We start from the raw sequence: 24894 nt of genomic DNA on the forward strand, positions 1-24894 counted from the left end.
CCGAATCACTCATTACACAACCCATCTTCATTCTATAATAATACCTAGTAAAAACTGAAAGTTACATACAATTAATTGTATAATGAAGCCAGTTATTATAGATCCGATATGAATTTATATGGGGACTAATAGAGTTTCCTAGATTAATGTAGCTTGTAGGTTACTTCTTTAAATCCAGTAGTTCAACCTATGCTATCATGTTGTCTATTCTGTTGACTTAAGGAATTCATGGCAGTTTTTGGTATTTTGATCGAATGAAATTAGCTTATTTATGCTACAGTTAAAATCTTAACCGTGCTAAAAAAACTGTCTTCTATATTCTTGTTAAAATAGTCAGTCACCCATGACATGGATTTAAAAGCCTTGATTATTGTAAGAAAATCGGTTTAATATTTTTCGAGCTATTTGTTAATCTTAATTACAAAAAACGTCTACTGAACGCTGTATAATCAAACTTTAGGAAATCTTATTAGTAGAAAGGAATATTTTTACTGAAAATGTAACTGTTATCTGAATATGTTTTCGCTTAATTCTTTAATTTTATTATGTCACAAAATGACAGTATTCAAAAAGACGAACAAAATGAATACTTTTGTAGAGGTAACAGATGGCAAAGAAGACAACGAAAATTGTAACTAACTTCGAGTTACGTCATTCAAAATCTCCAGTTATTGATTTCTAGTATCCCAAGGACTTTAACTAGCTAGTCTATATCACACAAGCACTATGTGGCTTTATTAACTAACACTATGTATCTAAATAATGTTGTAAATGAGTATTCTATATTTCTGATAGTTTAGTTTCCCTGCACTTATTAAAAACCATAATAACAAGAGTGAGTATGGATATACATTTGATGGGAAGTGAAGATTATAAACAAAAATCATTTAATATGAAATTCGAACAATCTGAAGTTCAGTAAGATAATTCTATACGGGTTTATTGGAGATCCTGTTAACAAATATTTTAAATAATAAGTGTTAACAAAGTTAAGTGATCTTTAATAACAAGTACATATCAATTACTAAATAGGTGAAATGATTGACCACGGTCAATAATACGCGACACGTTGCTGGATTCCATAAGCATAGCAAAATGAAATTGTCAAGGTAAATCTCAGAGTAGCAGAGATAAGAAAAGTGTTAATAATCGTAGAAAGGATAAAACATAGTATGATTCGAGTACCTTTTTAATACAATAACTAGAAAGTATAGATATAATTCACGATAATCTTTATTCGTATATCTTCTTATTAATTATTTCTTATCCTCATGTTAGCGTGTGTAATAATATCTATATTTCTCATATTCTGTCGAGGCGAAAACTTGATTTTTACAGGAGACATCATTATGAATCTTTTTTAGCCTCCCTAACTTTTTAATCCTGTAAACTTTAGTTGAATCTATCCTTCTTTCTAATATCATTAATTAGTTTATCAATTTTTTTTCTAGATTACCACCTTACAAAGAATAAAAGATTCCTGTATATACTGTAATCTCTATTGTCATTAGTATTAAATCCTTGTTTCATTAAATATTTAATTTAATTAGTATATTGAATGATAATAATAATAATAATAATAACAGTGCAAAATGAACTCAAGAATGAAAAGGTCTTTTGATAATAATAAGAAGAATAAATCTATTAAATTAAGTAAGTCAATCTATTTACAATTGAATGAATATAGTAAAGAAATAAATATAGACACAACACCCTTAAGAGAAGTGAATGACCGTAAAGAAAATGGAAATTTTATTTCATATATAACAGTCGAAATATAAAAATTAACAGAAAGAAAATAAAGTAACTGAACAATGATGATAATATGCTATTTTAAAGAAACGAAACAAGAAATTGAGTAGAATGTAACAATAAACGAAGCAATACAACAACAGTGAATTAAAGTATTCAGTAAGAAAAAAGACCCGGTTATGGAATGAATATTCAAATAAACTTTCAACTATATTTAAAAACCATTCATAGTTGCCTTTATTTCCCATAGACTTTTCATGTACAAATTGAATTGTTCATTGATATTTCTCCAACAATTGAACAATATCATTGAAATTTCGGAGTTTTGCTTCATCTAATGCACTAGTACCCCATATTGTTTGACATTTTGGATCAACACCAGCGCCGTACTCCAGTTCTGTTGTTTCTACATTGCTCCTCTCTTTATTGTGAGAATTTTCTTCATTATATATTGGTGAGATGAGAAATTTAATTGAATCCAATTGTCGATGTGTAACAGCTACATGTAAAGCTGAACGACCTTCTTCATCCATATTCTGTCATGAATAGAAAAATAAGAGTATAATTCTATTGGTTTTTATGGAAAACAGTAATAATAATGAATATGATAATAAAACAACGGTTACATCATGGACACAGTACTGCTAATGAATAATAAATAAATTTTATGGGATATAACATTTTCTACTCATTTAGTAACAGCGTAACTATCCGTGTAATATGAAACCCACCTTCATATCCTTCCAAACAAGCGAATAAATTGAACAGTGACTAATATGAACGAAGAGATTATCACTATTAAGGTGGAAACACTAGAGTGGGCTGTTAAATTAAAATACGCTTATGTACTTTTGTACGTTAGTTATCCAGCTACTAATAACATATTAAGTAGCATAAAGTAAGTATAACTACTTATTTCACGAGAGTGTATATTACAAACAATCACTTATTATCACTTCATATCCGCTTTATCACAATAACAGAGAATCACTCATACCATTCCTTAAATACTTGTTATTGTACCTGACTAGGTGATTAGCAATGATCGACAAATATATACCATGTAAAAATATCTCGATATTCTTAGAAATTGCTTTTTGGAAATAACTTATAGTAGTGACTGATCTTATGAAGTGTATAACTTCCTATTTTGAAATCACCAGTTAAAAGTAAATGCATTAAGACATTTGGTCATAATGAAACTTATTTTTCTTACAACCTCATTACTCTCAACACTCGTAACCTTCTGGATAGTGTGCAAATAAAAAGTGATAAAATAATGAAAAAATTTATATCAGGCCTTGCTTATATCCAAAAATAAAGGTCTTTGTACTTGACCACAAAAAGTTTGAGGATCTTAAATGACTCTAGAATACAGATGGAAATTTAAAGTGGTTAATAAGGTTGTTTAACCACACTATTGAAATATATAGGGATACTCAATTAAGGAATTCATCAATGACAAATTGATTGGGCAGCAAAATCTTTAAATATCTCAATTCTTTAAAGCGATTTGATAGATGAATATTTGCACCATTTCAGAACTGATTAATTCGAAGCAACATTTAATGAACTACTTAAATATCACAATATGATCCCGAGTGAGAGCTACACTGAGAATACCACTTCCCTGTAAGTAGTTTTTAATAAGACTATTCTTCTTTTATTATAATCCTCCACTTTTTGTTAAACAAACTTTTAAAGACTGCTATTGTTACTAACACCTTAATTCATTATGTCTACGTAATAAAAAATCTGACTTACATAAAATGAATATCCACACAATTGATATAAGCGTAACCTTTGAATATCACCATCAGAAACTGCTTGATGAACCAGTTTAGTGACAAGTTGACTTTCAGAATTTAATACAGCGCCAACATCTAATAATAACTGCACCAATTCAGAAGATAAGATTAGACTATTTAAAGCACAAAGAAGTGGAGTATATCCATTTTTATCTGCAATATGAACTGATACACCACATTCTAATAAATATTTTGTCGCTGAAATATGACCGTAGAAAGCTGATTTATGCAGTGGAGTACATCCTTCAGTGTCAAATAACTGAAAACAAGAAAACCAATAATTTAAAACGGATAATTTGTAACATGTGCCAGTGAACAATTCGGTTTCATTGTTAAATTCCAATGATTTACCAATTTAATATTGAGTTAAAGTTGAAATCTATGGAACGTAGAGATCAGACTTCAGACTTTAAACAAATTAAGGAACGGTTTAAGAATTTTTCCAAGTTTATCCTATATCTGTTTTAGCAACAGTTAAAACTTCATTGTCCAAAGGGTCATAATCAATATCGATCACAAAAACATGATAATCTTTACTATATAGCAAATGAAGTATACTAAAGTACCATTAGGTTGATTTAATCTCTTTTAAATGACTTTGTTCAGAGAAGTAATAAGGTAACCCAAAAAAATCGTCCAACAAACAGATCAAAACCAATTCTGAGAGTGAATCATCCCAATATTCATTCAATGTTCAATATTGGAATTATTTTGTAGTTTGAGGTTAAACATGTGAATGTTCGTTAATGCGTAAAAAATAGATCAGTTTCTATGGTCATTATTTTTGTTATATTTTCCTTTGTGCCATGTTCACAGTAATGTTTTATTTCTTGACGAACTTAAATTCGTTGCTTTAACATTTATAGAGTGACCTTATTTACTATTCATATGCTAACCACAATGTCTTCACCTTTAGTTTTACCATTACGGAAACACAGAACTTCGTAAAATAAGTTATTATTTTGATATATGAAAATTGGTTGGAGCTTCCAACTAAAGTATTAATATAAATACGGTGGGAATAAATGTATTAAATATAATTTTAAACAGGTAAAAACACTTAATCCAGACTAAGAGTTTCATATAATATTTGTCTTCACTGAAAATTCTACTTTCGCCTTCATTCTCTGTCAAGAGCTTTTTTGATAAATGAGGAATGCAGCGAGAAATAAAGTTTTCACTACATGATTATAACATCAAGAACACAACTGAGGATGTAATACACACCTTCAAACAGCTAAATAAACGTAGGAGATCTGTTATCACAAAACCAAGAAAATCCAACATCATGATTATCACAGGTATGTCACGTTATGAAAGAAAAACTATGAGTTATCTTCAAGATGAACTATACAAACGTTTCAGCAAAAGAGGTGTTAATCCAAATCAAATAAAAAAATAAGGGCCGAAACAAGCGAATTGCTAATGTCTGTGAAAACTGAAACCAGAGCATTGATTTTAGTTTGCTTTATTACTAAATAGCTGAAAACCTTGGAGCTGACGAAAAACTCGAGATAATATATCGTTAAGACCTGCAGTTAACCATACAAATTCGCTTATATGCCTTCTTGCAAAATACCTCTCTACATTCCTAAATTTGCTAAAGAACTAAACTATTGAATTTATAATTCAGAGAAAGTTAAAAAGAAGATTAGTGTAAATGGTGTTAAAAACAATCAAATAATAACTTTTTATATGTTTGCTTTTGATTTACTAGTACACCTATTGAGAGATTGTTAAATATTATGTAAGAATAGTTCTTATGAGATGCTGATTTATAACTTGTATTTCCTATTAGATCTTTATCAATGAACATTTATGAGAATTTGAACATATTTCAAATAAAATGATTCCTATTCCTAACATACACACGATTAACGACTGAAAACAAGTATGCAATAGTTTGTGACCCTATTTATCTGCAAAAATTTTGATTACACCTATGAAAATATTCTAATCTGTAGTCGTTGAGATTCCTACAAACATAAAATACGCCCGATAACAATGATTTCGTTATTAATATCTGACAAATTGAGTGTAAAAGTTCATACGTTGTTATAATAAAAGCCACTTTGAAGGTACAGATCTAAAAATGTTCAGTTTTTAATATTTTAAAAGAATCTTTTTCTGAAGGTCAACTATGTTTTATAGATTTTAGTGTAGGCTTATGTATAGATAAGCGATAATCGGTGCGTATGAAGAATTTGTAGCAAGCCCATTCAACTACTGTATTTTTTGTGTACTCTCTGTAATCCTAACATTAATCCACTTTGTAAATTTATGTGTGAGTCTGATTGAGCGCATGTGCTGCACATCAATCCTTAATCTGTTCTCTCATTGGTTGTAAACAAGGACAATCAATAATTTATCCACAACCCATTAACACTCATAAATATATATGGATTTTTACCACTCACACTCACACACACTTGTTTTCTCTGTGTGCTTGCTTTCTGTATGCTTGCGGATTTTTACCGAGCTTCAACAATAAACTATCTCTATAACTGGTGTTCAGGCTTTTGAATAATCTCGAGTAAACCCGTAATTCTACTAGGAGATTTAGCCTGCAGTAAATATTCAGTTAGCGGGATATTATTTATTTATTGGAGTCAGATATAGAGGAATTAATCTTCTATAAATTCTAATAATGTTTGTTGAGATATACATTGAAGAGATTATCGACAATTAAATACCGTCATAAATTTTTTTCAAAAATCTTTAATTGTAAGTCTAATCTACCTTAACCGATAACAGAAACCTGAAAAGTATTACGTCTAGGTTTGCCTATTTTGTACGGATAAAACAATGAAACTTTTTCTAACCCAATTTAATAAGTAGAATAGCTGTAAAAATAGATTAGAGACAAGTGATCAATTTGTAAATGGTGTAAATAAATAGAATATCAAAGGTAGAACGTGAAATGTTAGACTTTAAATGAAATGAAATCGTAATTAAAACTAAATTGTTTTGAGTAGAAAATCTATAGAATATGTCACAATTACAAGTCCGGTTATCTATTCCTAACTGTGATCTCCTAGCTGATTTCCTAAAACAGAACAAGTTGCCTTAAGGTTGTGTGAATATGTTGTTGGGTATGATAAGGCAAAAGACTGTGTTTATCACTTACTGTCATTAATCTCCAATCAACAAAGTATCCTGTGTTAGTTGTACACGTATACATCAGTAAGATAGGTATTTTAAAAGTAATATTGATTTTCTTCTTCGCATAAGACAGGAAGAAGTATCAGTTTGCATTTATTTTCAAATCACTGTTGAGAGTTCTACGAAACACTAAGCCTAATTTGATACTCTTCTTGAACAAGATAATAACTTGATCCATGAAATTGTGTAAAATGACTATATTATACTGTGACTTTTTAATCATCATACATAAGTTCGAAAATCTTCGCTTCAATTAATATCTACTTGAAATTAAATCATGTTCATATAGATATTTAAAGTAGGGTAATAGTAGAAGACAGAGTAGCAGAGGAAATAGAAAGATAATAATAGTTTAAATAAGTCTATACTAAGGTGTGGTAATGATACAACAAACCACTGGTTAATATTACTCATCATTTTGATTCTCTCTAAATATTCGGTATCCAATCAAATCAACTTACAATGGTAAACACGTATCCCAAGATCAGTAACGTTTTACCCAGTTAGTCATTCATTTGTTCACTTATTTACTAATCGACAGGAATTTTCTGAGTAGGAGCATATTTTAGTAAAAACTTGTATCCAACTGTACTTTAGCTAATTTTTCCAGAAATATATAAGTATTTTGTTTTAAAGAATAATTGAAATGAAAATAGTCCCAGTAATATTTTTTCTCTGTTTTAAATAGTTGAATAATAAGATATACCTGTAAATGGCCAATTATATGATACATTTCTTTTAAACATGACAAATTATTTGATGCAGCTGCACAACACGCAAGTGTCGGTATTATACGTTGAACCCACATTGAGCCAATACCTTCAGAATCATCTAAAGAAGTTGTTGAAAATAATTTGGCAAAATATATCATAAGATTTCTATCTTGATTTAAACAATTTGTGTTGTATAGTGATAAATTAGCTGCTCTAGAGTCTTCTCCTTCAACTGTGACTTCACCTCTTAAACTCTTTAATAACATTGCACGTTTACTAGAATAATCTTTATTTTCTGTTTTACTCAATATATAGGCCAATTTGGTAAGTGCTGCTTCAGTTGTCATATCCTATATTAACAATAAATAATATGATGAAAAATAAAATAGGAACTATAGAATAAATTAGTTGACATTATGAATTATTATTATTATTAATGGCTTTATTCAATATTATAATCTGATACAATATAGAATTCTCATCACGAGTTATTTCAACAAGTTTTTTTTACCAAAAAAAACAAAAACAAACAAAAAAACCAAAATTAAAAAAAAACAGAATAGAAATAAAAAAAAGGTTTAAGAAAACCTGAGTTTATACAAATTATCGAATTTGAGACATGCTTAAGAATACAGGTTATTTACTAGGTCAACTCTAACAGCCTGTTCGTCACAAAGTAAATTTGCTAGGTAAGGTATTACAGAACTTTTATAGATTTGCTTGCGTGCATGGAGTTTAATGTATTTACGTCTCGTTCTACCAGAAGATATACAAGGAGAAAGATATGAATGAAGCGAATGGTTAGTATCTGATAAGATGACACCTGCCAAGAGTTTGCAAGACTTAAGATGTCTATCCACAAGCATATTAATAATGACTTCAAAAGATTCACCACATACCTTGCAAACCGCCTTCAGCACTCTACGCAAAACAGCAAAGTCTTTTCTCAAAAGCCCGGGAAAGAATAATGGAGAACAATATAGAATAATAGGTAATATGCAGGAATTTACAAATTGTAAGAGTAAATGGCGAATAATCCCAAAAGCATGCAGCCTCTTTATGGAGTATGTCAAACGGTAAACTTTTTTCGATAACAGTAAAACATGAGAAGACCAAAAAAGATCAGAGGAAAAAATGACACCAAGATATTTGACCTTCGACACTGTGTTTATTAAGGAGTTTCCAATGGCACAAGCATTATGGGATCCCAAAATAGAGTATAGGCTCTGTCCATGTCTCAAGCTAAAGTTAACAGCTTGACATTAAGATGGATTGAGTAAGAGACCATTACCAACAGACCACCTTTCAATACGAGACAAAAACTCATTCATTTCTATAGGATGTAAGGAGGTAGAAATCGGCATACATACAGTGAGGTCGTCCGCATATTATACAAAAGTGTTTTCTGTGGAAGATGGCAGATCATGAAGAAAGAAAGAGAAGAGCAGAGGTGAAAGAAAAGCTCCTTGTGGCACACCTACAGTAGACAGTAGAGATGTTGAACACTTTCCTTCAAATACAGTGTACTGTTCTCTTCCAGAAAGGTAGGAACGTAGCCAGTTGGTTATCCAGCTGTCAGTGTCGATGCTGATCAGCTTGTTAAGTAAGAGGTGTCTTGGAATAGAATCAAAAGCAGAGGTAAAGTCCAGGAAAGCGCATCTAACATACTTCTTACCCTTTTCCAACCCGAACACTATATTGTGATGCAGAACAGCAACGGCATCTAATGTGCTTCTTTTGCATTCGTAAGCAAACTGATATGGATCACAGTGCTCTTATATTGCAGGTTGAAGTGATTGTATCAGTAATTTTTCCATTATTTTGAGGAAAGGTGAGGTTATTGCTATGGGTCTAAGTTTCACATTTTTATCACCAGAAACTTCCTTTGGTATAGGGATTATCTTTATCTTTCTCCACATTTTCGGTAAGACATTAGTTGAGAAGGATCTGTTAAAGATATTCGTTAATGGATAACATAAAACATCAGCACAAAAGGAGGTTTGGGATACCATCAGGTCCTAAACATTGGGATGAATTCAGAGACTGGAGACATTTCCGTACATCATTTTAAGTGAAACTGGGGACACAATTATTCTTCAAACCCTTGGATATAGGGAGCATGATGTCAGATGACTGACGAATAAAGGACTTATTTAAGTTACAAACATTCAGCTGGTTATCGCTTCTAGTCTGCCTGTCCCCTGTAATTTCTTTAAAGAGTTTCCACATACTTGGAGAGCTTTTACAAGATAGGAGTTTTTGAGTAAACACAGAGTTGAGACGTCTAATCTCTAGGCTCATTTGACCATTTAACTTACGAACTTCAATAGTGTTTTTCTCCTTGTACACCCTTTCTTTTATCCTCCGTAGTCGTTTTAGTTGTGGAGATGTAAGTCGATCAAAAACTTAAAAAGAAGGTTTCTTGAATTGTGATGACACCACAATTACGATACATGTTTTGACTTAGCAGAAATTGGAGATAGTCCACCTTGTTAATTAGTGATCGACAGTTAGGGTTAAGCAGCTCGGGAATCGACATTTGATTAATGTTTATTCTCTTTAAAGCATATTGCCAACCACCCACGATGTCTCTTATTGTACTTGTTTGTAATTTTTGCAGCGAAAGGACGTAAGCTTTTTATAAACGCGCCTGTATAGGTTATGCGATCAATAGACATAATGATAGGTTAAAACAAATTTAAAAAACCCAGATAACTTGTTGAAATATTTAGATGGCAGAAACAGGTAGCCCAGGTATTCAAGCAGGCCGCCAATAATTATATATATATATATATATATATATATATAGGTGTAGTGAACGAGAACTCAGGTGGGGAAAACAAAGTTAATGTTTCATATAAAATTACTCAGTGTCTTGGTAAAATATGGAAACTATATATTAAAAATAATTTTGAATAAATTGAGAATTGGGTAGATTGTTATAAATAAATAATATATTTGTAATATCCCAATGAGTAGAAATGTTAGATTTTCTGACGTTTCGTGACTCAGTGTAAGCCACTTCTTCAGAGAATAAATAACCAAATTAACATTAATCCAAGTTTAAATAGTACAACGGAACAATCCAAGAGTTTTAGGTGATCAATCAAAAACAGGTCTGAAATCAATAACAATCTGGTTGACTAGGATAGATAGTCCAAGTAGGATGTATGGTAAGGCCTTCCCTTCTATTGAGGGCAGTGGGATTAAGCATTATATGGAAAGCTTCAGCTACTCTTCTTTCTTTGTAGTTGGAAAAACCTTTCTGTAGTATTTTGATGTTTTTGAAATCAATTTGATGATTATTGAAAATGGCATGAACCGCTAATGCCGATTTAATTTGAAGTCTACCCAGTTCTACAGAATTATTAGGTTTCTTTGTGTACCTAATATGTTCTTTGGCGCGAGTCATGATTTCGCGAGATGACTCTCCAATATAGAAGGCATCACAATCGACACAACCTAATTTGTAGACGCAATTCTGTGTAGACATGAATAATATCTTTTCTTTTAATCGAACTAAAGTATTTCGAAGAGTGTTCGTTGTTTTGTAATATACTTTAATTCTGTGTTGTTTTAAGATCCTTTGGAGTCCTTCTGTTGTGCCATGACGGTATGGTAAAACTGCAGTACCAATCCATGGCATTTCATTCGAATTATTGTTATTATTACGTGTTGAATTGTCTTGTTTTAATATACTTCTGATAATCTTCATAGGAACACTATTAAATTGGAAGATACCGATTACATTCTTTTGTTCTTTTTGGTTATCCTCTTCTGAAGTGATGATCTTGTTGGCTCTTCTAAAAAGATTTAAGGCTAACGAGATTTTAGCACTGAAAGTATGTGCTGAATGGAAGTCGATGTAACGATTAGAGTGTGTAGGCTTTCGGTAGATGGATACATTTAGAACTCCATTTATATTTCTTTTCACTAAACAATCTAAGAAAGGAAGCTCACCATGTTCATTTTCATTCTCATTTGTGAATTTGATATGAGATGAAAGTGTATTTATTTGTTTTGAAAATGATCTTAGATGCGTCTTTTTTATCACTACAAATGTGTCATCTACATATCTAAGCCAAATTCGTGGTTTAAGGTGGTTGGTGAAAATCTTTGATTCTATGTGTGTCATAAAAAGGTTGGCAACAATCGGGGACACAGGGGAACCCATTGCTACACCATTTGTTTGTCTGTATAGCGTTCCGTTGAAGGTGAATAGAGTTGAATTTAAGCAAAGTTTTAATGATCTCATGATTAAACTAATGCTTAACGGACATCTGTCCGACAAAGTAGTGTCATTCTCTAGTAAGCCACTAATAAATTCTAAGCAGTTATCAATAGGAATACTAGTATATAAAGATACGACATCAAAGTTTACCATGACTTCATTCTTCTCGATAATTAATTCCGATAGTTTTGATTTAAAGTCATATGTATCTTTAATCATATTATGTATGTCGAACTGTAATTGCTTTAATATGCTGCTTAGATATTTAGATAAAGCATAAGTCGGTGTGTTGGTAAAGTCTACTATCGGTCTTAGAGGAATATCTGGTTTATGAATTTTCGGTAAACCATAAAACCGTGAAGTATTACATGATTTGGGATACAGAGCAAACCAAAGCGAAGCCCCAATGACTGGTTTTAGCTCTTTCAAAAGTTCACTTGTATCTGATTTGACTTTATTTTTAATCGTTTGAGAATTTAATGGATTGATCCTTTCAACTCAGAAGAAAGCATTGAAAATAATCCTTCCCCAACCTTCATGAGTTGTTGGTAAGTGTATTTGTTGAATAATTACGCATGCTTATTGTTGCAGGAAGGAACCCGTGTAAACAATGTGTAAAGAATCAGAATACTTCTGCACTTAGAAGTTGTCTGCTTTTACCTGGAAATTTTAAGAAAATTGTGATTCACAAATACGGTCAAAATAAAGTCAATCTTCAAAATACAAAAACCCAAGCCTAATCACATAAAAAGCACTGCATTCAAGCCCGTATCTTTGTTTCAGATACTGTCCTCTGGATAATATAGTTCTACTTCCATTTCCAATTCTTCTTGGTTTATTTCAACGCTATGATACATAAATACGATAAATTTTAAAAAGGAAAATTAATAAAATAAAGTATGTTTTATTTAATAATAAACTAAGCAGATATAAACAGGTTCATCTTAAGAAGCCTTCATTTAAACATACTAGGAACTCAATGAGTGAAGGTTGAGTTCATTCGAAATAGACTGGGTTATAAAAATAGTCAAGCACACTACTACATTAAATTAACAGTGGAGGTTTACAGCAAATTTTTACGTGAAATTATTTTGATTTATGTGTGGTCTGATATAGTCCTCACTCATACAACTTACATATCCTGGAGTTACACCATATTCATTGAGAACCAGACCAGTTGAATAAACCGCTTTAACGCCACCACGCCAACATTGTGTGACATTTACCATAAGTATACCACGATCAGAAGCTTCTTTTAGTGCATCCAGTAGGTCCTGACGAGAAGATGGAATATTACCAGCTCCATATGTCCGAAGAACAACTCCTAAAATTTGAATAATGTTAACAGTACCACGGATAGTCTATGTGTATGTATATAGTAAATAAATATCCATAACTTCATGATACTTGAATCTTTTCTCGAAACTGAAGAATTGCATTACAAGGGTGACATCTTAGGTACTGAAAAAGCGATATAAAGTGTCTGTCCATGAAATAATTTAGCTTTCATTCAAACTGTGTCAGAAAATACATACCTACAGCTTGAAGTTCAAAAAACAGTAATAATTTACTTTATACGAATATTCGTCAAGGTTAGAACGAATAGCTTGACAAAAAATGGGAGCCGAGTATAGAGAAGTCATTATATGTGAAAAAATTATATTTGAAATAGTCTCAGCGATTGAAATTTAAATAATTCCAAAAAAATGTTTTTCCTAAATCTCTGTTGGTCAAATCTCCTGACAAATCTATTCGTTCAATCAAAGCGGCGATCACAGCCACTAGAAATTTTATCAGGGAACGTATTCACATAGCCACTATGAATTTGGCGTCACTACGTTCAAGGGTAAAGAATATCGATGAAATTCTGTCAGTTATTACACCGAAAGAAATAAGATCTAATATAAATGAATTTTTCAAACACAGAGAACAGTTTTATCATCAATCATCAAAACAACGACAGATTAGAAAGTTCGAAAAAATGTTGAAACATGCGTCAAACAACAAAGTTCAACAAACTAGAGATAAATCGAACACAGTAGATATTAACAAAATGTTAGTTAATTTATCTGATAGAATTCTGAACTCCCACGAAATTTCATTACTTAAAAAGAGTCTCAATTTCAATATAAATGGACCACAATTATCGCCTTTCAATATTATACCAGCAATAGAACCAGCTTTGAATATACTTCCTAGTGAAACAACGAATGAATTGAAGAATAAAATGATGTCCGCGTTATTACGTCAGAAATCACAAAATTCGAATATGACTAAAAATGAGTTATATGCATTAAAACAACTGAGAAATGATAAGACAATTATCATTACAAGAGAAGATAAAGGGAACACGACAGTCATTATGAACAAATCGGGCTACGAGAAAAAAGCCAAGGAACTAATCAAAGATACAAAAAGTAGAACAACGCTTAACAAACTTAAGGCTGAAACCAGTAAAATCTTACAGTCGGTAAAGGTCAAACTAGGAACGCCATTATGGTTCATGTTATATCCAAAAAGTTGTAACCGTTGTAGATTCTATGGACTTTCAAAGATTCACAAGGTTGGTACTCCACTAAGACCAGTGATTGATTTTACAACTTCACTGACATACAACCTAGCGAAATACTTAGCTAGGATACTTAAACCGTATGGAAAAATGATTAATCATGGAATTAGAAATATTATGATACCATCGACATAGAAGAGGATGAAGTAATGGCAAGTTTTGATGTTGCTTCCTTATTTACTAACGTATCTATCAACAGGGTGTTGGATATTATTTATGTTTGCTTAGAATCTGATTTGGATTTAAATTTACGTTGCCCGTTAGATCCATTTGAGTCTATCAAATGCTTGGAACTATGTTTAAGGTCCAACTTATTCATATTTCAAGGAGATCTTTACAGACAAAAAGAAGGTATAGCTATGGGTTCACCAGTTTCTCTGATTGTAGCGAATTTATTCATGCATTCCCTAGAAACTAGTGCAATCGCAAGAAGTGTACGTCCACCAAAGGTCTAGCTACGGTATGTAGATGACATTTTTGTTATCATTAAACAGAATGGTTTAGAAGAATTGTTTGAAAATGTGAACAACATTTCGGAGCGAATTAATCTAACGAAGGAAATAGAGTCCGTTGACCGCAAACTAGCATTTCTCGATTGTTTGGTTGAGCGAAGACATAATAATAGTACGTTAAAAATAAATGTTTTCAGGAAATCAACACATTCTGAGAGATACTTAGATTATGGTTCGGCTCATGCATTATGTATTAAAGTCACGGTTGTTGAAAATTTAATTAACAGAAGTCTTAAGCTTGTTACAGATAAGGAAGACCAACAATATGAATTGAATAGGACTTTGTCTACACTTAGGGATAACAACTACCCAAAGGAGTTTTTAAAGAAGATTGTTAGAAATGAAAGAAAAACTAAACTAGAATTTATTCAAAAAGATTGTAAGTCTACTGTAGTCATCCCATACCGTAGTGAAACATCAGAAGAAATCAAGCGGATTTTAAACAAGCATGGTATGAGTGTATTTTCGGACGTGTGACACTATAAGATCGGCAATAGTGAAAGTTAAGGATAGGTTACGAAAGGAAGAACAACAAAATATTGTCATGATTGTAATGCAGCTTATATTGGAGAAACATCCAGACAATTGAATGTAAGGTTGAAGAAACACAAACAGTGTTTAAAAGATGTTCCCAAAACTTCGGTTGACATAAGGAAACTTGAGAACAAGTCTGCAATAGCGTTACATGCGTTACAAACGGGACACATGATTAATTTTGAAGGGGCCAAAATACTTCAGGAAGGTTTCAACACCCATAAAGAAAGATTGACAGCAGAAGCGCTGTATATATGGGCGAATAAGAACAGCCTAAACAGAAAGGACGGTATTCAGGTAGCACCCATTTGGCGAATATTTATCAACAAGTAATTTGACCCTTTCTTTATTCAACCTGTTTATTTCACATGAATCGTTATTTTGACTGAAATCAATATGAGTTATGTTTAGCATTACAAATATGTACTTGTTGATCCTTTTTACTTGCAATTCAATGATTCAAAAACAATTTTTCAACCTTCAATTTGCACTTTTATTCTCATTTTTACTTCACATAGAAACATATCAACACTGAATATCATTCATTAATAACTCATCTTACCATACATACACACATACATAATTCATCCAGTCTCCTTTTGTTTCACATCGTTGAACTTTTCGCTTGATTCTCATTCAACTGACTGATATTATCCTGTTTGCATAAATTCAACATCCAAATATGATTGGTTTAACGTAGTATAGATTCTGATATGATTGTTAAAAAAAACACCATATATTTCTTTGATGAATTTGATTTGATTATTTCCCTGAAGAAGTCCAGACAAGTTAGCTGGACGAAACGTTGGAATTATTTAAATTTCAATCGCTGAGACTATTTCAAATATAATTTTTTCACATATAATGAATCAGTTCACAGTTATTATATTATTTGCGTTTATTTTCTCGCTACCATTGGTTTTATATTTTCAAATTCTTAGCCTTTCATCTGGTAAATCTTCCCTTACTGTGTCAATTCAAAATGTATCAATGTGAACTGACACACATTTGTAAAAGATTCTACAATGTTCATTGTTGATTGACTTGATAGTAATCATTTAAAACTACATATTAACGATATAAAAAAGTGTCAAATATTTGTATTGTATCAGTAGAGTAAATAAAATCATATAAGTAACAGAAGGGAATAATATCCACTTGTATTTCTAGAATAAACATTCTTATCTACATGAATACAGGAAAAGTGTTAAGACAAACAACAGTTCAGCACATACATATACAGACTTATACACTTAATAGTATGATATAATATTTAAATTTATAATCGGTGATATGTGAATAAAGAACTGTCAGTAGACAAATAAAATGTAGTCAAGAGAAAGGACTGACAGCTTTTTTCTAATTTACTAATATCTCTGGAGTTAATTCAAGGAAGTTCATTCATTGAATTTATCTAATATACCAGTTTTTTTCTACTTTCATTTTATTTATTAAAGAGTGTGTAAAAATGAAACTGCTGATGCATTTATACCTAAAATTCACTTGTTTTGACTAAATATGTTATCATTTATAAAAAAAATTCTGCTGTGTTCTATTCTTAAAATAAATAAATGATTATTAACAGTTGAATTCACGAATCGATCTAAGCTAGACCATCATTGAAAACCTGGAAGCACTGGACGGCCGTTTCGTCTTCAGCAGTTTTTAATGGTGGTCTAGCTTGGATCGACTCGTGAATTCAACTGTTAAAAATACCATAATTTCCACAAACTCTCTTACTGAGAATAATTACTATTCGATTATCAATAAAATGATGTCTATTTGTAAAATAAATAAAATAAACATACCTTTAATAGGAGGTGCTAACATTGAAATAATATGTTCTTTAGATATTAATGGAAATATATTTAGTATTGCAACATCTTGACATAAATTGGTATGAATACAAAATGGTTTAGGTAATCCAGGTGTTCGAAAAATTAAATCATAATTAATGGTTATTTCAGTTCCTAATTCAGCAATTGCTGGATAATTTGGTGACTCGAATGCATCAAAATTATTACTTGAACATTTTACCACTCTAGAGCCACGAAATAACTAGATTAAAAGAAAAATAAGTCAATTAAAAATCAGCAGAAAAGAAAATAGCACATAAACAATACAGAAAAATATGTCATAAGATGTTCCCATGTTTATTATAGAGTTAATTAACAACAGGCTTGATGAATTCATTATATGTGAAAATTATATTTGAAATAATCTCAGCTATTGAAATTTAAATAATCCCAGCGTTTCGTCCATCAAACTCGTCCGGACTTCTTCAAGGTAATAATCAAAAAAATTACCAAAGAAATATATAGCGTTGAACAATCAAATCTGATCAAATCTATACTGTGCTAATCCAATTATATTTGGATGTTGACTTTGGTAAATAGAACAACAAAATAAAATAAAAGTGCAAGTTGAAGGTTAAAAAATTGTTTCGAAATAATTGATGTGCATATAAAATGCGAATTCTCGAATACATAACTGCACTGCTAAAATAACCCACATTAATTTCAGTCAAAATAACGATGCATGTGAAATAAATAGGTTGAATCAAGAATGGGTCCAGTTAATGAATATTTGCCAAGTAGTCGCTATTTGAATACCATCATTTCGGTTCAGGCTGTTTTTGTTCGCCCGCATATACAGCTTTTCTGCTGTCAATCTTTCTTTCTGAGTGTTAAAAGCTTTTTGAAGTGTTTTGGTCCCTTCAAAAGTCTGGTTATGGCACGTAGATGACATTTTTATTATTATTAAATGGAATAGTTTAGAAGAATTGTTTGAAAATATAAACAGCATTTCGGAGAGTATTTAGCTAACAAAGGAAATAGAATCCAGTGACCACGAACTAGCGTTTCTCGATTTTTCGGTTGGACTAAGAAATAATAATAAGTTGAAAATAAATGTATTCAGGAAATCAACACATTCTGAGAGATACTTAGATTATGGTTTGGCTCATACGTTTTGTATGAAAGTCACAGTTATGAAAAATTTAATTAAAAGAAGTATCAATCTCGTTACAGATAAGGAAGAACAAAAGGTTGAATTGAATAGAGTTTTGTCTACACTTAGGGATAACAGCTGCCCTGAAGAGTTTTTAAAGAAGATTACTGTAAAATGGAAGAAAAATTAAGTTAGAATGCAAACTGAAAGATTAGAAGTCCACCGTGATCATCCCATACCGTAGTGAAACATCGGAAGAAATCAAGAGGATTTCAAACAAGCATAAGATAAGAGTGTATTTTCGGGCTTGTGACACTATAAGATCAGCATTAGTGAAAGTTAAGGATAGGCTCCCAAAGGAAGAACAGCAGAATAGGAAACGCGTGTCTTTAATTCCACCGTTAGCCGCCATCCATTTCTGCCTAAAAACTCTTGTAACCTAGTGGCAATATCCAGGCAATGAGCACAGGATCCGTATATGCCAAGAGACTGATTAATTGCAGTCTTAAATATTAATCGAAAGATTCAAACAACCAATAAGTATAAATTAGAATAATATTTATTGTGAATTGTAATGTTTTGAAACATGTATTCACGATTTCATTGCTAGCCACAATGGAAAATCTAAACAATTTGTAAGCGCATAGAGTACCAAGACGCCTAATCAGAAAACCAAGATATCAAGAGAGATATATCAAATCAGTGTTGAATATCTACTAACTGAAATACCGACACTATGAATTACTTAGGTTATTTCACTTTTAAGAATCAAGCAACGAATGATTTTTCAAAAAATGGTTATGTTGTTAGTACTAGTGTTTTAATTAATCATGGTCTTGTGATTAATAGGTATTCTTTGAAAATACAACATCACAGTATCTAAATTCATCAATCCATAATTAACATCGCATGATAATTATTGTGATAACTGTTAACCGTGACACAGCAGATGAATAACCTTATAGCTAAATGGATAACATTGACCATGGACGTCAGGTTTTCATCTGTTTTCTTAATGCAAATAAATAAATGTATAAATTCTAGGATTCAGTCAAATCTTCTGATGACTCCATAAAGAATGATACCTCCCTATTTCACTGTTTTTATGGACACAGCTTCTGAGGAGTCCCGCATTGGGACGAAACGGCCGTCAGTGCTTTCAGATTTTTAATAGTGGTTTAACATTGATTGGTTCATGATCTTAACATAAACCACTAAAATACCTAAATTGCAATTTTTAAAAAAATGTTTATCATATTATGGAAAAAGAAACCTACTTTAGCATGAAATAACACTGTGACTTCACAAATTGCATACTTTCCACCAGCGATCATTAATGCACCAAGAAAATTATTCCATCCATCACTACGAAATTCGAATACCGGTAATTGTGCTCCAGTTAAAACAACTGGTCTACCTAAATTCTCTAACATAAATGATAAGGCTGATGCTGTATAAGCAAGTGTATCCGTTCCATGTAATACAACAAAGCCGTCGAATTCATTATAAAATGCGTAAATATCTTGTGCTATACGCTTCCATTCGTTCATACTTAAATCAGATGAATCTAATAATGGCCAATATTCTACAACTGTATATAAAATACGATGTCCAGTTTTATCAATCGGTAAAGCATAAGTTTGTATATGATCTGATTCAGTTAAACTGGATTCACGTTTTGAAAATTTTGAATGAGAATATTGTGTATTAGGTTTAAGTTTAGTTTTTGACAGTCTGTGATGTAAGTGTTCAATGTTAAATTGGTTTATATGAACCTGAAATCTAAATAGTAAAATAACAATGATAATAATTACAGTAGTGATAACAAGAAGACATTATGTGACAATGTAAAATTCATAATATAACACAATCTATATGCAAACAACTGAAGATATTGAAAAAACATTTTCAAAAAGCACTTAAATATTACAGTCAAACAATTCAGGTGTCTTGGTATGCATACCACTGACATTAAAATTAAGTTTCAATAAAGCGTTTACGTTCTCAAAAAGAGTAACACTTATTATCAAACGATAAATATCAGTGTACAATTAACTACATTTGTGACAAAAAAGGCGGGTAATCTCTGGTTAAAATCTAATTTACAATCAAATGTCTTACTCTGGTAGAAGTGCTGGGAACCGTTTATGATAAAATGTTCACATTGTATTTAGTCACAATTTATGATCACTTAATTTTCAGACACCAAAAATCACAACCCACTTTAAAGTAGTTACTTCAGGTAACGATGATGATGTCAATCATTGTACCGCAACATAAAGTATGATTTACATAATTTTTTGGTTTCAACCGTCAGAACAATATACCGGCACTCTGATCATAGTTAGACCTAAGCTTCACAACTATCGCTCCAAATATTAGGGTGCATAATAGCAGTTTATCAAGTAATTATCTTCAGATGTTTCCATACTATTGATTTATTATGCAAAAATATTTAGTTTATGTTACACATAGAACCATAATTAATTGCATCATGATGAACATAAACAGCTTCGTTACCAAGGTTCCTAGTTTCTGGAAAAATTTTTGTATTCAGAATATAACTCAACAAGTTGATTAACTGAACTATTTTGAACATATATTAGTCACTTTCAAAATACTGCCATTCTTAGGATTTTAGTTCGAAATGAACTATCTGGCACTATTTGTATGGTATTATGCACGATGTTTGGTGACTTTTATGCGCATAAATGGAGAGACATCAAAAATAACAGAAAAACATAGAATGTAACTTTATCAAAATCATCATCGTAACCTTGAAACAAAAATTCCATTAATTTAGTTTTCAGATAAATCAGACGTATGTATGAGTGATCAGTTTCAAGACAAAACAACTGACTACAAAGCTTTACAGTTTAATTATCTTTTATAGCATGAAATTAATGCGATAAGAAGTGTATTAAAACAAGTTTTGCTTTCTTAAAAAAAAACAGTTATCTTACTCTGAATCACAAAATGTAGGCATCTTATTTAAGGTGGGAAGAAAAAAGTTTTCCACAGAACAGTAAGAACCATTTACACATTTCATTCCAATAGTACCACCAGTGTATAAAACAAGAACCCGGGAAACAGATAAACATTTTGGAATTTTTAATGCAAGATCAACTAATGACTGATCAATCATTGGGCTTCCCACAAAACTGGCCTGAAGAAAGAAACGAAAAAACAAAAACACTGAGAAACAGTATAATAGGTGCAGAAATAAATTTTTTTCTGTCAAACTGTTAATATTTATATCTCTTCAAGTAAAATATACAACATCCGAAAAATTACAGAGAAGACTAAACATCATTTACTGTTATATCTGTGACCACAGACTACTATGCTAAAATCTTTTTGTTTACTCTATTTGTGCTTAGTTGGCGCTGAAATTCAAAACGAAAGCGAGATCAAAGAACTTTGTATAGAACTTAGAAGTCATAAACAACCGTCCAAATAATTCATTTGGTCTCGACGGACATTTTTCAGACTGTTTTGGTTCCAAATGCTTAGTATGGGTTAGTAAACTGTGAACGACTGAAAGACTCATTGTTTATCGGTGATAGCAACTAAAACACATTTTACAACAAATATGTCATAGAAAATAGCAGAAATATATCAGAAACATTTCTCATTGTCTATATATAAGACTTCTAAACAAAAATATCTGGATAGGCGTTTTTATACTCATAGATGTCAGAGTGTTTTTCTAACTAAAGTAGATCAATCTATATTTACTCTCTAATAAACGTAACAGTGACCGTTCCATTCAGTTGAATTAGTTCAGCATTAAACAAACAGTCATTGGTTTCACATGAAATCAAGTAGGAAAATATAACATGTAGTGGCCTAAATCTGATTCTGTCTATACTCGTATATAATAAATGACTTTATTCCGCGTTGGTGAACAACGGAGTTAAATATGTGGAGATTGTGGTAATCTTAATAGTTGAATTCATGAGTCGATCTAAGCTAGACAACCATTGAAAACCTGGAAGCACTGGACGACCGTTTCATCATTAATGTCTAACTAAAGTCGATTCGTGATCATGCGCAACCTTCATCCATTGTCTGGAATAGATAACTGTCTCCACCTGGTACGGGTTCGACTCGACTGGTCACAGCTTCTCACCAGAACTCCAGGAAATCCATCTTTAAGCTAGTCATTAGTGACATTGACACCGTTGGATACTGACTCAGTGGTCTAGGGGTTAAGCGTTCGCGTGCGAGACTGAAGGTCCTGTGTTCGATTCCCGTGTGCAGGATCGCGGATGCGCCCTGCCAAAGAGTCCCGTACTAGAAAGAGATAGCCATACTGTGCTTCGAAGTTTTTACTAGTGGTCCAGCTGAGATCGACTCATGAATTCAACTGTTAAAATTACGGTATTGTTGTTTTCTTAATTCCATACCCACCTATAACGCACAGGTAGCGCGACACCATTTATTAGGTGTAATAGTCCAATGTAACTAAAATGTGATCTTGTTATATGTAAAATTATAGCTATAAATGTGTATTCATAACATGAAAAAGTTATTTTGGTTTTATTCTCAGTTAGAGACTGTCTTACTGATATAAATTAATTACTCAAGAAAACACTGTGAATGATAATATCAGGTGAAAGTTTATAGATTGACAGATAAACTCACCACACTATCACTCCATTCTTCAGTTTTGTTTATTGTGGCAGGTTTTTTTATGTTCTGCAAATAGCTGCAAACTAGAAAAAAGACATTATTGTCAAAGTAAAAAACCTAACTCTATACATTAAAGATAGATTCATTTACATGGGTTAATTATTATCTCACATATTATAACCACAAACGGTGAGTTATGAGTATAATTGTTCTTATAAAACTCAGGAGATAGATTAAATGTATACGATGGCTGAATCACATATGATTGTTTCAAGTCAGTTAGATTTTCGACAAGACTCGGTTGTGGCTTGAATGGTATTTAAAAATTTAGCAGAATAAAGCTCAGGTAGTGTCATCACTACTCATAGCTTGTCAAGTCTCATCATGATATAACTGTAGTATCAGTTTATTTGTTAAGCCCATATACTTTATCCTAGCTACTGGCCAAGCCAATTAGCCTGTCATGAGTCATATTTTGATCTTGTTCATTGTTCGCTTATTGACCTTGACTATACTTTTATATGAGCATATATGTGTACACTTCGTATCTTATTCATCATATGTCTGTCACTCATTTTTGTCCGACTATAAATGTTGATTAACGCTTGCTTAAATCGAGTTGGCTTCCCAGCCACCTCCAATACGCATTACTTTTGCTTCACTCTCGAGTTGGCTTCCCAGCCATCTCCACTGCATGTCATTTATGTTCCGCTCTCATCTGTTTACTTCATCGCTCTGATTCCCTGGCCAGATCAATCAGTGTAGGAAATATATGTATTCTAAATCTATTCTCGTATTTGACTTATTTAATTCCGTTATTCACCAACGCGGATAAAGTCATTTATTACATACGAGGATAGACAGTACGTACGATCAAAAAGGAATCAGATTTACGGCACAACATAACCAGTTATATTTAAACACACGATTTTGAGCACAGTCGCTGATAATTCATCGTTTACTGATAACTTTCTAATCATTAATGGAGTACTTTTATGCATGGTCAACTGATCATACTTTGAACCAGACCACCAACTTTTATCTATAATCATCTTAAAATTAGGTTGATATTAATTCCCACACTACCTTTAGACTATTTACAATATTTTTGGTGTTGAATGAAGCGACTGACATACCTGTAAAAAAATTCTCGTTTCAATAAGGCTTTGTCTACAAGTACATGACGCTAACCGTGAAGTCGTGTCAACAAAATAATTCGCTCTTTTAACCTTCATCGACATGAAGCTCGATATAATTTCAAAGCACCCATTTTTACTTAAAATCTTAGGCAATGACAGTGCATTTTTAATTTTTCTACAAAGTTTAGAACATGAAAAGCGAAGACTTAAAGCAGTTATTAGTCTAGCAGAAGACAGTAAAAATAATCAAAATGGTGAGACACAAACGGTCAAACAATAGTGAGTGAAGTAATATAAATACGTAAATATTTGAAATTATATATTGATACTAAATATGGATCTTTTTTGTAAGATCGATTAACTTTGATTTCAAAGCCATGTAGATAATTAACACAGTAAAACTATTCTCCCGATATAATGAAGAAGGTGAGCTCAGCAGATGAAGATATTTAGAATTAAATCGTGAGACAAGTCTCAGACAAGACAAAACATATAATTGTTCAGTATTTCTGGTCCACTAAAGTTAAACACAGACCATAGTATACATTTTTATTCACATGAATGAAGCAAAATAAAAAGAATTGCATCTGAAATGACTTTTGGTGGTGTTTGGAAAATGTGGTAGGAAAATAGTTGAAATAATTTCACAGTTAAAGATTCATAAAAGTTTCAGAAAATGTCAGTGTGATCTTTCATGCATCCCAAGTATCATGAGAAGGGAAAGGTGTGATAGAGTGAGATTTACAGGAATAAAGTTATTTTTTTTTACGTTACTATATTGAATTCCTTACTTATTTCTTACTTACTTACACCTGTTACCCCTCGTCGAGGAGCATAGGCCACTCACCAACATTCTCCATCCAACTCTGTCCTGGGCAATCCTTTCCAGT

General features: G+C 31.7%; 1 protein-coding gene across 1 annotated transcript in view; it reads right to left on the reverse strand.

Annotated features, from left to right (window-relative positions):
• Positions 1 to 1503: 1503 nt before the first annotated feature.
• The window catches only part of Smp_153810 (putative l-asparaginase I), a gene marked incomplete at its 5' end in the record, with an annotated part of 29160 nt that continues 5769 nt past the window's right edge, over positions 1504 to 24894 (reverse strand). The window contains 7 exons of the mRNA XM_018796947.1: positions 1504 to 2288; positions 3517 to 3803; positions 7542 to 7785; positions 12803 to 12990; positions 17090 to 17339; positions 19508 to 19895; positions 21194 to 21396. Of these exons, the coding sequence (XP_018652037.1) occupies positions 2028 to 2288; positions 3517 to 3803; positions 7542 to 7785; positions 12803 to 12990; positions 17090 to 17339; positions 19508 to 19895; positions 21194 to 21396 (1821 nt within the window). The 3' untranslated portion in view covers positions 1504 to 2027. The remainder of the gene's footprint in view (positions 2289 to 3516; positions 3804 to 7541; positions 7786 to 12802; positions 12991 to 17089; positions 17340 to 19507; positions 19896 to 21193; positions 21397 to 24894) is intronic.

Source organism: Schistosoma mansoni, chromosome 4, assembly GCF_000237925.1.
Source record: "Schistosoma mansoni strain Puerto Rico chromosome 4, complete genome".
Classification (NCBI taxonomy): Eukaryota; Metazoa; Platyhelminthes; class Trematoda; order Strigeidida; family Schistosomatidae; genus Schistosoma; species Schistosoma mansoni.